This window comes from Geotrypetes seraphini, chromosome 5 (assembly GCF_902459505.1).
Source record: "Geotrypetes seraphini chromosome 5, aGeoSer1.1, whole genome shotgun sequence".
NCBI classification, from domain to species: Eukaryota; Metazoa; Chordata; class Amphibia; order Gymnophiona; family Dermophiidae; genus Geotrypetes; species Geotrypetes seraphini.
Genome location: NC_047088.1, coordinates 201,792,771 through 201,810,844, shown reverse-complemented (window position 1 = coordinate 201,810,844; position 18,074 = coordinate 201,792,771). Strand labels below are relative to the sequence as shown.

Sequence of the window (18,074 nt, the reverse complement as noted above, 5' to 3'; positions counted from 1 at the left end):
GGCAGGACCGCTGGCAGAGGAATCAGCAGGACGATGGTAGGAAACTTCTACATGATGGGGGGGTGGGGAGGCTGTGGGGGTGCGAGCGGTCCTTCGGGGTGGGGGTGCGGGTGCGTGTTCCAGCGCGAGCGGTCCTTCGGGGTGCGGGTGCGAGCGGTGTTGCGGGGGGGGGTGAATCGGACATTGGGGGGAACTATGTAAAACGCGCATGGTTATACACGGTTTGTAAAATCGTGTATAACGCGCGTGTTATATGTGTGAAAATACGGTACTCAATAATCAAGAGCACCAAACATCTTTAGGTAATTATGAACCAATTATCTTATTTAATTAAAAAAAGAAGCATTTTCCCCTCTGAAACATGCGTATAATGTGGAACAGAACTATAAAATCCATGTTAAGGCAATCACATTACTTTTAGCCAAATACATGCAAACAGTATAGAGGAAATCTGGATGAAAGGAACAGGAAGGAAACCACCAAAATGAAAAAGCTGTAGAAAATAGTAAAAATACCAGTATGTCCCTGCTCCTTGAGAAGTAAGATCCATGCCATCCACACCATAGCTGTCATCATCCATTATTTTAGAAAGACCAAAATCAGTTATTTTGATTTCTCCACATGCTGTCCCATCTACTAAAAGGATGTTTCCTAATAAAAAAACAGGGAGAAATAAAACAAATACTATGATATTTGAATATGCAAAATGCTTATTTTCTCCCTTTCTTCTTTCTCTTCAATAAAACTACTTTTCTTGTGCTTTTGGTAGGTGAAGAGTTGGCAAACCCTTATTTCAAGATGTCTTTTCCCTTCTTAGTAAGCCTAAAGCATTATGTACCACATTTAGAGTTTGACTAAACAGCTATTCCTCAAAAGAATTCTTGAATTTTTAGCTGTCAGGTAGCATCTCAGAAGCAATAAAACAAAAAAACAGATCCAACAGTTCTGCAAGTATCAAAAACAAAAAGGAAACTGCAGAGATGATGTACTGAAGTCAGGAATTTTATTAAAAGTCAACAAATGCTGTATTCCAAATAATGGTTCTTTTTTTGAAAAACACCGGAACCCGACATGGTCCGTGTTTCAAAGAAACACTCCTTCCTAGCTGCAAAACGTACTAGGTGTAAGTAGAACCAAATGGAAATAGAACCCATAAAACAAGCATTTCTGAGAATTACTCAGAGAGTTCTTGCTCTGAGAGGTGCATTTCTTGTGAAATTTCCTGCAAAATGCTTTGTATCTTATCAAAATAAGAATTTTCTTTTTTTTGAGCCCAAACAACTTATAGAATTTATTGGGTCAAAAGAATGGTTGGTAACCATGACTAATGATGTATGACCTTCCATTGTGTGCACATACCGGCTGTAGGACGGGTTATCTAGTGCCGCTACTCTATGTTTAATTAATAATAGGTGGAAATTATTTCTTGATCTCCAATATTGTGGGCTAAATAGGAGTTAAACTTTTTCTTATGTTTTATTACTTTGATTTGTCTGATCTTTATCAAGTTGTAAATATAATTCTTGGTTGTAAAAGTGAAAATCTTATAAATAAAAAACTAAACTAAGCCTTAAGCTTATAACACCACATCCTCTCTATAAAAATAGAGCTCGGCACGGTTTACATGAACATAAAAATAAGGAAAAATACGTAAGAATTAGTGAATATGGAAAGAGTAGCGAGATTTACATTTTTGAGAATAGCCCAAAAAAACTGTCTCGGTGCTATATAGAGGCCTAAAGCCTGATTGTGAGTCATGCAAAAGGGAATAATGCTCCAAGTAAACTAGCAGCTGTAAATAGACCAATCCTTCCATTAATTTTATGAAAAAAAGGATAGATGCAATAAGCCTGTAGTTAGCTACAGTTGAAATTGAATCGCTGCAAATTTTAGGTATAGGAGTAATGATAATAGGTCCTCCAGTTGATGGAAATTTACCAATTTCTAACATGTAAATTAACCACCCAAATAAATCCGACTGAAAGTTTAGCGGGACTATTTTCATAATTGACGGAGGGCAAGAATCTAAGGAACAATATTACTTCATATACTTATAGAGCGTTCTAAAATCTTCCCCAGCCTAAATCCACATAGCTGGTATCTATAGAAAATGGTTGAAAGTTTAGATCAGGAGTGTCCAACCTTTTGGCTTCCCTGGGCCGCATTGGCTGAAAAAATGTTTTCTGGGGCCGCTCAAACACTAACATTAGCCGATGAGCAGAAAAAAGCTTGAGCAGGTCCCAAATCTGCAATCACTAATATAGAAGATATATGTATCTATTAATAAACCTTCATTAAAGGGACACTGTGGAGAGGAACCCAAAAAAGCAGTAATTCTTACCCTGACTGAGTGATCCCTCCATGTGCACCGCTGACAGTGGGAGCAGCCACAGGCTTCCACATCCCCACTCTGATGAGCAGGGATGCGCACTCCAGGTTCTCCCATTCACTTCTATTACATCTACGGTGAGCCTCATCAAAGGTGAGCCTCATCAGAGCGGGGATGCTCGTTTAATCAGGGTAAATATTACTGCTTTTTTGGGACTCCCACTTTGAGCTTAGGCTTCTTCAAAATGAATATCTCCCCTGCTGTAGCTAGTAGGGATCCCCAAGCCTCACCAACTGACGGCCACCTCCTCCCCCTCCAACTTCCCAAGTTCTGCAGCTGGCAGCAATATTGCAGAGCTACTGCCTTCCCTCCCCCCTTGGCTTTCATGCATGCATGAAAGCAGGGGCAGCTTGAGGATATTGCCATTGGCTGCAAAGCTTGGGAGATTTTGAGTTGCCAGACTGGAGGAAGATGTTTTCAGTTGACAGGGCTTGGGAATCCCCACTAGCTCAAGTATTTATAAATTGCACTCAGGCAGGGAGAAACTTTGGTGCCCATCCACTAATTTTGGGCTCCAGTCCCTCCCCCAAATCAGCTGTATATGACTACGCCACTGAATACAAAAATAATTGTGATGCCATATCCCTAAGCTAACATATTCCAGTTAATAAATTCAAAATAAAACAATTTTTTCTACCTTGTTATCTGGATGTTTTGTTTCTCTATCTTCAACTAATTCTCTTTCCAGTGTCTGCTGTCCGTTTTTTTCTCCTCTTCTCTCATTCCATTTCCTTCTTATGCATGTCTCCAACATATTGATTTTTCCCTTTCAGCTTTCTTAACTTTTTTTTTTTATGCCTCTGTCCACTCAAATTTTGCCTTCTTTCTTACCCTTCTTCTTTTTAAATGTTCAGCTACCTCTCAATTCTCCATCTTCTCTCAGTCCCTAGCTCTCCCATTTCCCATCTCACTCCTTTCCCAGCCTCCTATTTCCTGCTATCTACTCCCCATTACTACATTTCTACCACTGTATTCACTGCTCTCTCACTCATCTTGTCATCTCCATTTTGACCTCATCCACATGGCTCACCACTTTCAGAATCCCCCTCCCTCTCTCATCTGGTCAGGCTATAACTCCCTGTCCCTTTCTTTTCATCCCCTATCATCATCTTATCCCAGATCTCTTCCCTCCTGCCCTTCCATGGTTCCATCTCTCCTCCTCTATCTCCATGGTCAAATATTTTGCTCTCTCTCTTTTCTGTTTTTCTTCTTCCCTCTCCCCTTGATGATGAACAATGAAATGGAAAAAAAAAGAGAGATGCTGCATCTCTCTGCCTCCCATCAACAGGCCTAACATTTCTCCCTCCCTCCCATCCCCAGATCCAACTTCTCTCCCTTTATCTTCTCAACTGCCCCCATCCCATCTCTCCCCCTGGCTGCCTGCCTCCCTTCCCCAGGTCCACCATTTCTTTCTTTCTCTTCCCAATAGTTCTCCCTTCAAGTATCTCTTTCCCTCTTCCTCCACACCATCCCAGGTCAAACTTCTCTCCCTTCAGACCATTGCCCACCATCTCTCTCTCTGTCCTCTGTTTCTGGTCCCATAAGCTCTCCCCCATGCCCATTTGGCACTTCTTTTAATACCCTCCCCCCAACAAAAAAATGTCTAGGAGGCTTCCTTGGCCCAGCATGTTCTCCCCCTTCTCTCTGCGCCCATGCATCTTTACCTCACTCCTTTCCCACCACCATGTCCAATAATTCTCTCTCTGTCTGCCTAACAGTTCTCCTCTTTCTTTATCTCCCCAATTGCACCATCTCTTTACCTCTCTCAGACACCCAATTCTCCCTTTCTATTATCGCCCTCACCTCTGCACCTCTTTCCTTCACTCCCTCCCATTCTTCCATCTTACGGCCCTCTATCTTTCCCTTCATTCTGTGTCCTACGTTCATGCCCTTCCCTCCTTCCTTCCATCATTTTTCCTAAGTTTGTGCTCCCTCCCTCTCAAGACTCATGCCCTTCTCCCTCCCTCCCTTCTGAACTGCGGGTGTTTACCATCTTGCCTGCTCCCTCCTCCATCTTGCTGCAGCATTCACTCAAAGCCACGGGCAGCGCCTCCCTCTCAAGTCCCAACACACCCTTCTCCCTCCCTCCCTCCCTTCTCTGCTGTGAAGTATTTTGCGTGGCCCCGCTCGAGGGCAATGCAGTGTTTTCCTCTGCTGCTCCCCAGGTGTTTACCATCTTGCCTGCTCCCTCCATCTTGCTGCAGCGTTCGCTCAAAGTCGTGGGCAGCGGCTTACACACGCCTCCTGAGGCTGATCTGGAAGCATTCTCTCTGACGTCGCAATGTCAGAGGGAATTCATCCAGGTCAGCCACAAGAGGCACATAGGATCCGCTGCTCGTGGCTTTGAGCAAATGCTGCAGCAAGACGGAGGAGGAAGCCAGCAAGATGGTAAACATCTGGGGGCGGAAGAGGAAAACACCGCATCGCCCTTGAGCGCAACCGCACAAAATACTTCATAGGGACGCACGGGCTGGACACCCCTGGTTTAGATCATTGCCCTCAACTTGGGGACAAGTTGTTCTTGAACTATGAATTTTAGAACTAAAATAATTTTGCAATTCATCTGACGTAGGAGGATTAATGTGTGATGATTGGGTAAAGTGAGTCATATCAATTATATTTGAGACCAACTTAAACAATTCCTTGGTATTAGTACCCAAAGAACATATTTTTGGTGTGTAAAAAGCTTTACGCTTATCCTTTAATTGCTTATAAATATAAACTCTCTTTTTCTAATTATCACGATCTCACAAGAACCATTTTCCATACATAATACAAGCTTTACACATAGAAAATTCCTTATAAGGATACTCCCATTTGATGGCCTAATGTAGGTACACTCTCTTTCTAATATTGGTTCTTCTCCTTAGGGGGGAAGAGAGAAAGAGTGGGGGGATGGGGGTTAACGGAGGGATTTATTTCAACCTGATTTTGTATGATATGCATATGATGTTCAACCAAGTTTGTTACACGTGTTTATGTATTTCTTACATTTGTAATTGTGGTTCATTTTAAATTTTGTAATAAAAATGATTAAAACATAAGGATGCTTGCATAATTTCACAATTGTTGTGCATAGTATAAACTTTGGCAAGCTAAATCAGTAAGAGTACAATGGTGATGAAAGAATTAAATTCCAGTAAACATGCTTTCTACTTACCTGGCTTAAGATCATAATGAATTATAGGTGGTTTGATCTCATTGAGATATCGTAGTGCATTTACTATTTGCATTACAATGGACCTGGCTTCCTTCTCTGACATTAGTTTATGTTGCTTCAGATAGAAGTCTAAGTCATTGCCTTCACAGTATTCTAACACTGTACAAAACCTAATAAGTTGGAAATTCAATGAAAAACACACACTGTTAAATACAAAATGTTTAAAAGCCACACCAGACAAAAAAGCAACACAATTAATAAAATACTTGTAGTACTGATAAGTTGGAGCATATCTGAAACTCTCAGAACTGACTATAAGTACAAATAAAATGACAGAAGAAATCCAACAAGCAGAAGCTACAGTAAACTTAAGCATTTGTCCTGAGACAGGAAGGAAAAAAAATCAAAATGAACAAAAAGAAACATTAAGGGAAAATAAATGCTCTTCTTGCAGTTTATTATCGTGAGCTTTCTAGCTAAACATAAATGTGCTAATTATTAAGCACTCAAACAACACATTTCTTGAATGCAGTACATTGGGTCTAGTTTGCAGATTAAAATATTTTTGCTCTTCACACTTACGTATCTGTGTCCAGGGAGAAGTAGTCATATAGCTTAACTATCCTGGGATGATCCAGTTCTTTGTGTATTCTATACTCTCTGCAGGCATGTCTAGGAGGAGATATTTGGTTAATTGTTTTCACAATCACTAGGGTAAGTTCAGTTTAATTCATGGATAGTAAGGTTTTAATACTGTATTTACTTGTGGTAGTTCTCTTTCTTCTCATCTCTCCAGTTCTTGTTAAGCTGGTGAATCTTCACAGCAGCATATCTTTGTTCATAAAGATCAAATGCCTGAAAAACATGAAAAATAGAGTGAAACGTAATGCAAATCTACTCTGCAGAATTTTACAAAGTTCCAAAGATTATGTAAAAACCCTGAAAAGGATTTATATGGAGAAATGCTCTCTAATTTAGCATATGTATGTGGGAAAGGTTCTCTCTTAATAAAGATGTACAGTTCCTACATTTTCTATTTCAGGTTTATGGAAGAACCATCCCTTTAATGAAAGTTTCTGGAATTCTCCCAAATAGACTCCACTGATAATCTAATTTATTATATTTGAACTGCAACTCTAAACATGTTAATCTGAAAAAGATTTCATATTATTTTACCTTATATACTTCGCTAAAGCCACCTCGACCCAGAAGATGAAGTAATAAATATCTCTCATTTAATGTTGGATGGTCTTTGAACCTTAAAAATAAGTAGCATTTATTATTACAATCTAAATAATATGTACAGTTTTGTTTTTTACATTAGTAAGGTAAAAAAAAATTACAAAATTTAAAATATGCTGTTTTCAATCACGCTTTGAATGTCAACTATTAATCAACCTCCCTATACCTGAGACTTTTACTGTAAAATACTTGGGAGACTTTGTACTAATATGATCTGTATACTGCTGTGCATATTGACAGTATCACATGAATAATAAACAGGAGTCATTTCCGACTGTTTAGTGCATTTAAATGCCATTAATTACTTTTTCTATCAATTTTAACATGTTACGGTTATACTTGCTGTAAATATCTAACTTAGTCTTAAAATGGCTATAATCAGCATTCTATTAAACAATCAAAAGACTATGAAGAAGTGCTGAACTCCTGTACTTGATATATCTATATATTTATTACCTCACCAAAATTATTGTGTGTTTGAGGTTAGGAACAGCATCAAACAAAATAAGAAAATATATTCTACGGGGGGCGTGGCTTAGCGCGCACACAAAATGGACGTGTGATCGCGGCGCTCCTCTCAACCTGGCAACGGTCGGTAAAAAAAAGTTTTCCCCTTCAAGCCGATTTCGGCGAAAAACTGCAAAAAGAAGAGCGGGAGCATGGCAAGCACCCGACAAAATAAAAATGAAACTGGTGGGTCGGCGAAAAGGCAGAAGCAGGATCAAATTACCCCGAGTAAGGTTCCGCTTCCTGCTGAAGAGTCGGAGGAGCTGAGCAAAGCCGAAGTTATGGAGGAACTGAGGCAAATTAAACAAATGCTTAAAGAGACTGTGAGTAATATGGCTGAAATGAAGGAAGAAATACTAAATATCCACAGACAAATGGAAATAAATAATAAAAGAACAACTGAGTTAGAAGCTAAAATGGAGGTTTTAGAATGTGAAGGAAACAGATGTAAAAATGACAGTTTGGAACTGATTCAATTGAAAAATCAGTTGGAAGATTATGAAAACCGAGGAAGAAGAAAGAATATAAAACTTTTTGGAATGCAGGAAAATTTGGAAGGGAAAAATGCCATACAGTTTTTAGAAAATCTAATTCCTAAAATACTGCAATTGGATTTCAAACAGCCTTTGGAAATAGAAAGGGCGCACAGGATCCCATTAAAAAATATGGAAAATCAAGGCAGACCAAGATCATTAATATTTAAGATGTTAAGATACCAGCAAGCAATAGAAATTTTAAATGCTGCCAAGAAAGATAAAAATTTAAATTATAAAGGATCCAAAATATGGTTTTTGCCTGATTTTGCTAAAAACACAGCAAACAAAAGGAAGAAATTCCTTGACTTGAGACCTCAATTAAAGGAAAAAGGATATAAATATGAATTGTATTACCCAGCAAAAATGAGGGTATCTTCTGGGGATAAATCTTTGTATTTTGAAGATCTGGAAAAGCTAAAGACCTTTCTTTCAAAATCAGAACCTATGTCATTTTAGCATAATGGATGTTGAAATGAACAGAAAATATCAAATCTGGTTTTGATGGATATTGAGGAAAAAGTTTAATGTAAAACTATGAGACTTTGGAATATTGAAGAAAGAAGAATATGAAATAAAGAACAGGAAATAAAATGAACAAAGGAAAAAGACAATAAAAAATATAAAGAAGTAAAGGCAAGAAAGATGGACTGGAAACTCATGAGACTAAATCTTTAGACGATTAAAGGATGGATGGCTGGAGTAAAGAGTGAACAGAAAGAAATAAAGAACTTGAATAATTAACAAAAGGAGAAAAGTGAAGAATGGACCAGATAATAATACAAATGGGTAAAAGAAGAAAGCAGAATGGATAAAAAAAAGGATATTAAATAAAATGACAAATGACAGTCAAGAGACTAAAGGGAAGATGGATATAGATAAGAAAACAATATGAAAGATCAGTTAATTTAATAAATCAATAAACGAAAAGTAATGAATGAAAGGAAAACAAAAAGAAGAATGTAGAATGGACTAATCATAGACAGAAATGATCTATGACATTTAGTTGCAAGGAAAAGAAAGGAAAAGGGAAAATATACAAGAAAGATACATAATATGAAATTATTGGTAATTGAAGGAGATGACTAAAAGATTAAATGTAAAGTTTGATTTTGTAATATTATAGTTTCAAAAAGATTGGATTTTAATTGGAAAAGAGGAAAATGTATAAAATTAAAAAATATAATAATTATAAAATTAAAAAATTTATTTTTCAAAATGAAAAAAAAAGTAAATTAAAAAAAAAATGTTTATATATAAATAGATGATAAAAATTTATAAAATTGTAAACAACTTTTAAAGAAGTATATGAAGATATGGATATTTGTTTTTCGATATTTAAAGGATGATAAGGGTTGCTGGATTAGAGTATGAGATTTAGGAAAAATAATACTACTTTATTAAATATATATTTATGATAGAATTTTGTGGTATGAACTAAAATATTGGGGAAATGAATTTAAAGATTGGTGAGAAGATAAAGATGCATTTATGAAATGTTTGAAATTAAATATGGTTAATGTTATCAAAGGTTAAATAACCGATAGAGAATGTAATTATTTTAAAATGGTAAAAAAAAGATTTTATGATCAGAAGAGAGATATACTAGATACATTGTGGAGGATTAATTAGTTTATCTTAAGAAATGATAAAGGGGATATTAATTAATATTAGTTGCCTGGGGGGGAGGGGGATGTTGGGGTTGCTGATCCAATGTGTGTCCTTAAGCAGTCATTATATTGGGAGGGGAAGGGTGGGAAAAAGATGGGTTTTAAAGGTATTACTAGAATGATTAAGGAAAAGTTCAATAAGGGGTTGGATATTTCAGGGGTAAAAATGTGTGTCATCGAGAGAAATTTTTTAGATCTTAAATATGAAGGAAGGAAGGAAGAAGATTATGATGAGAAGTTTAAAATATATTATGTCTTAAGATATTTTTTATTAATGTCAATGGCCTGAATCATGTAATCAAAAGAAAAAAAGTATTAGCATTCTTAAAAAAGCAAAATGCGGATGTTTATTGTTTGCAGGAGACTCATCTGAATATAAAGGAATCACAGAAACTAAAGGGTGGGTGGGTGAAGGAATGTTTTTTTGCTCCAGCAGCAGGTAAAAAAGCAGGGGTAGCAATTCTTATAAATAAAAAGTGTATGGCCAATATTAAGGTAGTAAATTCAGATCCACATGGAAGATGGTTACATATTGATATAAGTATGGGAAATAATACCCTGACGTTGTTTAATATATATGCCCCTAATTCGAATCAATCAGAATTTTTAAAAAGTTGCAGAGTATGTTGTTACCACTGGCTGCTTCTAATTTAGTGGTGGCTGGAGATTTTAATGCTGTAATGGATCCATTATTGGATAAAAACCCAGGTAAAAATATAAAATCTTTAGGTTTAGATAATTTGGCTCAATCATGTGATTTGAAGGATATATGGTGTATTCTTCATTTTAATGATCAGGAATTTTCATTTTGTTCACAGGTTCATAAATCATTTTCAAGAATAGATTATATTTTTATTTCATCACATAAGGTGCAACAAGTGATTAAAGCTTCCATAGATCCTATTATTATTTCGGATCATGCGGGAGTATGGATAGAATTACAATTAGATCAATTAGAATTTAAAAGACCTCTTTGGAGATTTGATAATGCATTGCTTGTGGATGACAAATTTTTGGAAAATTTTAAAACACAAATTAGTGATTTCTTCCAAATGAATTTAGTGGAGGATACATCTATTGAAAATGTATGGGACGCATTTAAAGCGACAATGAGAGGTAATATTATATCCTATTCAGCTTTTGTTAGGAAACAGATTAAAATGCAGTATATAGAGTTAGAAAAAGAAATTAAAATATTAGAGACTAAATTGGTAAGTAAATGGGAACATGAGGTTTTGCAAGCTCTTTTGAAAGCAAAAGGTAAATATAATGAATTAGCTTCAAAAATGATAAGAAGGGATTTGTTTTCCAAGCAGACAATGTATTATGGAAATTCTAATAAGGCGGGAAGATTATTAGCGAATTATCTTAAAGCAAAAAAAAGAAAAACTAATATTAATGGGATAAAAGATGATAATGGTATAATAACAAATCAAACGGATATAATTTTGAAACAATTTTTAAAATTTTATAAGGACCTGTATTCTTCCAAGCCTTATTTGGAGAGGCAAAAAGATGGTAAAATTTTTTTAGATTTAATTAATGGACCTAAGGTTCCTGATCATATAAAACGGAGTTTAGATGAACCTATATCATTAAAAGAAATAGAAACAGCATTGAGATCTCTTAGAGTTGGATCCGCTCCAGGTGGTGATGGTTATACAGTAGAATTTTATAAAACATTTCAAAATGTCCTTTCCCCATATTTACTAAATTTATATCAAACACAACTTATAAAAGGTGATATTAAAGGTACTATGGCTGAATCAGTAGTAATTGTTTTGCCTAAGCCAAATAAAGATCCTACTTTGGTTTCGAACTACAGGCCTATATCTTTAATAAATGTTGATAATAAACTTTTGGTGAAAATTTTGGCTTTGAGATTAGCCAAAGCTCTCCCACATATTATAGATACGCATCAGACTGGTTTTATTGCTAAAAGGCACTCCTCTAATAACTCTAGATTATTGTTTCATATGTTAAATTTATCAAAAAAAAAAATGGATGAACCGGCTTTTACAGTTGCATTGGATGCAGAAAAAGCGTTTGATAGAGTAGAATAGAATTTTATGTATCAAGCTTTAGAATGGTTTGGTATAGGTTCTGGATTTATACAAATGGTAAAAACATTGTATAGCTTCCCGATTGCAAGATTAAATATCAATAATATGTTATCTGAAGGTTTTAAATTGCAAAGGGGAGTTAGACAAGGTTCAAATATCTCCTTTGTTATTTGATGTTGTATTAGAACCCTTATTATTAGCAATACAGCAAGCAGGGGGGATACAGGGTATTCCATATTCTGATATGGAATATAAAATTTCGGCATATGTGGATGATATTTTACTTTATTTGAGAAATCCAGAGTCTACCTTATCATGCCTATTAGAATTAATTGATATGTTTGGTAAATTTTCAGGTTATAAAATTAACTGGAGTAAGTCGGAAATTATACCTTTAAATGTTCATTGTATAAAAGGACTATTTGACGATTTTCCGTTCATATGGAAGGAAGAAGGATTTAAATATCTTGGCATTCAAGTTAAAAATACAATTGAAGATACCGTAAAAGAGAATGAAAAATTTGTATTAAAAAGAGTTACGGAGTTGTGTGAGCAATGGAACCCTTTACATATTTCTTGGTGGGGGAGAGTTCAAACTATTAAAATGATGATGTTGCCTGTAGTTTGTTACCAAATGAGTATGATACCTATTTATTTTCAGGGGTCCTTTTATAAAAAGCTTAATAGCATTTTAACGAAATTTCTTTGACTTGGTAAAATACCTAGAATAGCTTTAGTAACTTTGCAAAAATCAATTAAGGAGGGAGGGGTAAATTTTCCAAATTTTTATAGGTACCATCAAGCCTATATTCTACATCAGGGTATGTATTGGATCCTCCCAGAACTTATAGATAATGCACCAGATTGGTTATATTTGGAATGGCGCCTTATGTTTCCCCTAAATTTAGTTCATCTTCCAAGTATTAACATGCCTAGAAGATACAGAGAAAATAAGATATTAATGGATACTTGGAAAACGTTGAGGTTTATTAGTAAATTAACACCTATCCCAATAAACAAGTCAACTAATCAGTCTTTATGGATAAACTCCAAGATCAAAATTGGCAGAGCTCAAATCCTTTGGAAGAACTGGATTATTGCAGGCATTCGGTCTCTAAATGATGTTATTTCAGAAGGTAAACTGCTGGAATTTTCACAATTGCAACATAGATTTGGTCTTAGTAAAACACAAAGTTTTAAATGGTTGCAATTGAAGCAGGCCATTCAGGTTGGGTTCCCTGAATGGAAAACATTGAATAATCAATATAGTTTAGAGTTCTTATGTTTTCAAGCAGACTTCCTAGGGCATCAAGCCGCATTGTGGTATAAATTAATATCTGGATATTTGAATAAAAAACCAAAAAATGGTCTAAGAGACATTTGGAGCATTGAGATTAAGCATCAAATTACTGCATCTCAATGGCCACTAATTTGGTCTTGGAGAATGAGATGTACAGTGTCAGCATCTATGAGACAAACTTGGTTCTTTTTATTACATAGAGCTTTTTGGACCCCTACACGTTTGCAAAAATTAGATAGTTCCAAGTCCAATAAATGCTGGCACTGTAATCTGGAACCTGGGACGTTGGATCATTTACTGTATCATTGTCCCTACATTAAAAGTTTTTGGAATGCAATTTGGCCACAAATTAATAAATTGATGGAAAATCATGTAGCAATATCATATGATACAGTGTTATTTGGAATGATGATGAGAAAAAAAAGTCAAATTTCACCAGAAAATAACAAGCTTTTACTAGTCATGACAGGGGTTGCCATTCAGCATATAACTAATAACTGGAAGAATCATAGTAACCTTAATTATACATTTTGGTGGAATACAATTTGTCATATATTCAAAATGGAAAGAGCAATAGCAATACAAAGAGGGATATATCCTGAATTTATAAAAATATGGGGGCCATTGACAAAATATTGTAGTGAATGAATAGTAGGATTTCTCTTCTTCTTTTCAATGTCTTCTTTGTGGCACACATGGAGGGGAGTAGTGAAAATAATTTTTACATAACATGTTATAATATGGTATACAATATGTATGGGGTGATTGGAAAGTACTTGAAGGGTGGGGGGAGGGAGAGGGGATAAAAATATGTTTAGAATATTATGTATTAGATATAAAAGTGATATTGTGTATTCATTAGTTGTAATTCAATATTTTGTACACTTCATGTAAAATTTGAAAATGAATAAAGAATTATAAAAAAAAAAAGAAAATATATTCTACCATATCAAAATCTATCCATAAATGTACAATACAGCTCATAAAAATTAATTTTAATATTTAAAATTCCAATCAAGTAAGGCTATCAGCATTGAAAATCACCATATATTACCAAAATTGACAAAACAGTTTAACATTTCAAAAATGCTTTCCCTAATGTTAGGTATTCTAATACTGAAGGAGCTGTCTGTACTTACCGTTACAATGAAAATGCAAGGGGTTGGCTGGGTGACCTGGGATGACCTTTGGGGGCTGTGGGGCCCTCTGTCTTTCTACCCTTTCTGTGGTTCCGGGGATGCTCTTCTATTGCCTATATGTAACAGCTATTTCCTCGCCTTAGCTCGCTGGGGTGGGGGGGGGGAGATGGTTTCTTTTGTTGTTTTGTTGCTCTGATATACCTGTCCCATCCCGGTAACTATTCGTGTTGAGTGTATTTTATTTTTTCTTGTATTTCTACTGATTACATATTTGAGCTTTTGGTATCTGTCCTGTTGTGCCCTTTCTAATAAAAATGATTTAAAAAAAAAAAAAGCATAATTTATTAGCTTATTCTAAGAGTTACAATGAAAAGACGAATAATCTGTTATTGCACAAATTTTTTGTGTGTGCAGGTTTTTTTGGGCAGCTAGTTCCACACAATAGGAACAAAACTTGAAAAAATTTAATTTAGGAACAAGTTCACAAAAGTTCCCCTGGTGGTCTGCCCAAGTTGGTTTCAGGACTGTTTTGTCAGCCCTGAAACCAACTTGGGCAGACCACCAGGGGAACTTTTGTGATCTTTTCAAATAACCTCATTCATCTAGAACGCTGGTCAACTAAGTGTCTGGTTACATCATTCTTACGGAGGAGGTCCGGTCGTATCAAACTCCGCATTCTGTTTGAATATTGTTTTAATTTTTGGGTGATGATTGTGCCACTACTTGTCCTCATTAGTACTGTGTGTTTTTTTTATTATTTCTTTGCACATTTGTGCACCTAAATTCACTGTTAGCACACGAAACGGTCCCATGATAGTGTGCGGGTTCAAGTAGGCTTAACACTTTGAACCTTCATTCAAACACTGGGACGGTGTTTACCAACCCTTATGTTTGCCTTGTCACACTGAGGACCATCTTCATCACCATTATTATTACGATTTAATTATCATTGTTTGGAGTTATGCGAGTCTATTGAGGACAATCTAGTGCATGTGGAGGCTTATGCATCTCGGTTTTTTGGCATTTGCTGCTGTTTTCAGGATCTTTTAAGTATTGTAGCAGCTACAAGGGATTTTTTTTGTATTATTTCTAATAGCTGGGCCTACCAAAAATTGAGCACTTAATGATCTCAGCTATTTACTCATATGAACAGATTGGGCCGGGGTTGTTCAATACCCTAAAAGATAAACAAAGTGTTTGGGAACTAGGTTCTGTATTACATTGGGAAATACCAAAGCTCTTTCAAAACTGGTAAAATGTGGTCCCAGCAGTCAATGCCTCACAAAAGGTTAACTTTAAATCCATCTCAATGTAGTCTTGAACCACAGGGACATACCAAAGCAGTCCCCTGAATCTAGGGCAAGGCAGATGAGCCTGCTGGTAGCACAGAGGACCCAAAAAGCTATGTCAATTTTTGCCACTACATTCACATTGTAAAATTCTATAAAAGTGTGGTGGATGGATCACATAGCTGCCCTACAAATTTCCTCGGGTGGAATTGCCTGGGATTCTGCCTATGAAGAAGCCATACTCCTCGTAGAGTGTGCTTTCAAAGAAATTGGTAGGAAGCTAGGACTGGTTAGTAGAAAAAATGATCTGAGAGATGAAAATCATTCATAAGCTCAAAGAAACAGAAAGCAACTCTCCTGACACGCAGCAACACCAAAACTTTGTCCTTTTCTTCCAAACCCGTGGAATGGAATGCTGGTAGCCAGACTTTCTGATTTATGTGGCAGGTCTATAGCACCTTCTGTAGAAGAGGAAAGCACCATGTGTGAGACCCTAGCCTCCGTAAACCTGAGGAAAGGCACTCTGCACAACAGCGCCTGAAGTTTCGAGAATCTTCTCGCTGAGACCATAGCTACTAGGAAAACTGTCATAAGTCAGACCCAGCAGCGAAGCCTATTGTAAAGGCTTGTATGGGGCCTTACTGAAGACATGCAAACAATGTTAAGATTCCACATTGGAAACAACTGTTGCACCAGGGGATGCAGCCGCAAAGCACCCTTCAAAAATTTGGCTAAAGAAGCTTTCTCCACTCGAATCCTAAAGCATGAAAGGTCTGACCCCTGCACTATGAGGGAGACAACCGTTAGGTCCTTCTCAAGACTGTCCTGAAGAAACGCTAGGATCACTGACATCAGAGTTCTAAAGGCTCCACATTCTGGTCAGCACACCATCACTGAAACATCTCATCTTCCAAGCATTGGCATTGGTTGGTAGTCGATGGTTCCTTATAATTTAGCAGGGTAGTTATGACCACCTCTGACTAGGCCTTCTGTGCTAGAGTGTGTTCAAGAGGTATGCCGTAAGCCCAAAACATTCTGGGTCCTCCTGAACCCTACAAGAAAAGAGTTAGATGAAGAGCAGTTGATGAAACTTGTTCCTCTGCACCCAAACAGGGGATCCTACCTTGTTATGGTGGAAGCACAAAAAACACAGAGAAGACAATCTGAGGTGTTCAATATCTTTATTGTAGTCAAGACTCGACATGTACGTGTTTCGGCCATAAGGCCTGCCTCAGAAGTCTGAGCCACAATGCAATATTATATGTTGCTGTGGTTCTCTCTTGTTAATATAATGTTTGCAAGCAATTTAAGCTGACAAAATAAACGATGACTAAATAAATGATGAATGTGTCTGCTGGACCAAGCAGTCTGACAGTATCTTAGAAGTTTGGACATCTGCAGGGACTCTGTCTCCTCGTGGGTTCAGAGACATCCGTGCTTCAGCAAAAACACCTTGTCACTATCCAAGGGATCTTTGTCCCCCAAAATGAGTCATCTGCGACCTTATCGCCCTAGAGGAACCATAGGGGGCTAAGCCCAATGCTTCTGCCCCATCATATGCTCTGCGACACTGAGAAGGCAGGCTGCGGACTTTCCATAAAACTGACCTCACAACAACCCACTTGCTGTATATAATATCGGTTTATTAGCAATAGACAAAAGTCATCTTTCATGGAACAAAGTATAGCACATTGAGCTAATGGATAACATACAGAGTGGCTACCCCTGTTCATGGATCCATCCTAAAATTAAACCAGCCAGTATATCACTTATATACTTTTAGTCCAGTACCTAGCTAGTTACAGATTACATACTCACTTTCTATTGGGTTGACACATCTATCATATCTATTAATTGTATAGTCTGCATTTTTATCTCGGAGCCATATTGAAGCATGAAGGTCTGACCTCTCTATTTCCCTGACAATGCATTCTTAATACCAAGTTCAATAAGTTATTATAATGAATAAATAGCATTTTTCCCTACTTACTATATATATTGTTGGAGTGTGGGGGGTAGGTTTTTGAAGTTTAATAACAAATTATAGAACAAATGGTATATGTTATTATATTATGTAGTATGTATTTACTTGAATACAATTTTGGGGGGTGGGTTGGGGTTAAATCTTCTTTTTGAGAAATGGTAGAGTTTCAAGTGATGTATATTGATTGATGATTTTTCTGTACACTTGTTGTAAAATCTAAAATGAATAAAGATTTATAAAAAAAAAAATAATAATTTTTGAGATTTGTCCCCCTCCTCTCCTGAGCTTCACTGCCCATATTAGTAGTTTAGATAACTTTTGGTAGGACATCTTATCCTACAGTAATGGCGCCTGGGCTTATCTTCTTGTTTTGGGTTTGTCATCTTCTGGACAGTCCTAAAATATCCAAGGCTGTTACCGTCAGCAGATAACCAATGTTGTAATAGTCAACAGATGCTTGCCAGCTTTTGGGGGCAAAGATAAATCTCTTACAAAGCATATTGTTTCTTGCTGACAGGGAAAGATATAATTGTTCAGAAACTAGAATTCAATAGCACAATGTCTCTCTTCAAAATATAACTTTTGGGGTCTCATAGAGGTCTTCACCTACATTTTCATGAAAGTCTTACTCCTTATTCTTCCTCAACACATGGAACATGGACATTCCTCAGCCAGTCATCCAGTGCAAACTGGCATGAATCAGGGGTAAAACAGCCTGAGGAGTCCATCTAGAACGACTAATAAAAATTTAGGTGTTTTGAGACAGATAAGAGGCTTTTATACGGCAATTGGGAAATC

The 18,074-nt window shown here is 36.6% G+C and overlaps 1 protein-coding gene across 6 annotated transcripts in view; it reads right to left on the bottom strand.

Moving 5' to 3' along the window:
* TLK1 (tousled like kinase 1) overlaps positions 1-18,074 on the bottom strand; it is a 281,093-nt gene that overhangs the window by 20,739 nt on the left and 242,280 nt on the right. For all 6 annotated transcript variants that reach the window (XM_033947201.1, XM_033947199.1, XM_033947200.1 and 3 more), the window contains exons 14-18: positions 6,726-6,807; positions 6,313-6,404; positions 6,132-6,221; positions 5,550-5,719; positions 516-651 (exon numbers count right to left, since the gene is read on the bottom strand). In XM_033947201.1, coding sequence (XP_033803092.1) covers positions 516-651; positions 5,550-5,719; positions 6,132-6,221; positions 6,313-6,404; positions 6,726-6,807 — 570 coding nt within the window. The remainder of the gene's footprint in view (positions 1-515; positions 652-5,549; positions 5,720-6,131; positions 6,222-6,312; positions 6,405-6,725; positions 6,808-18,074) is intronic.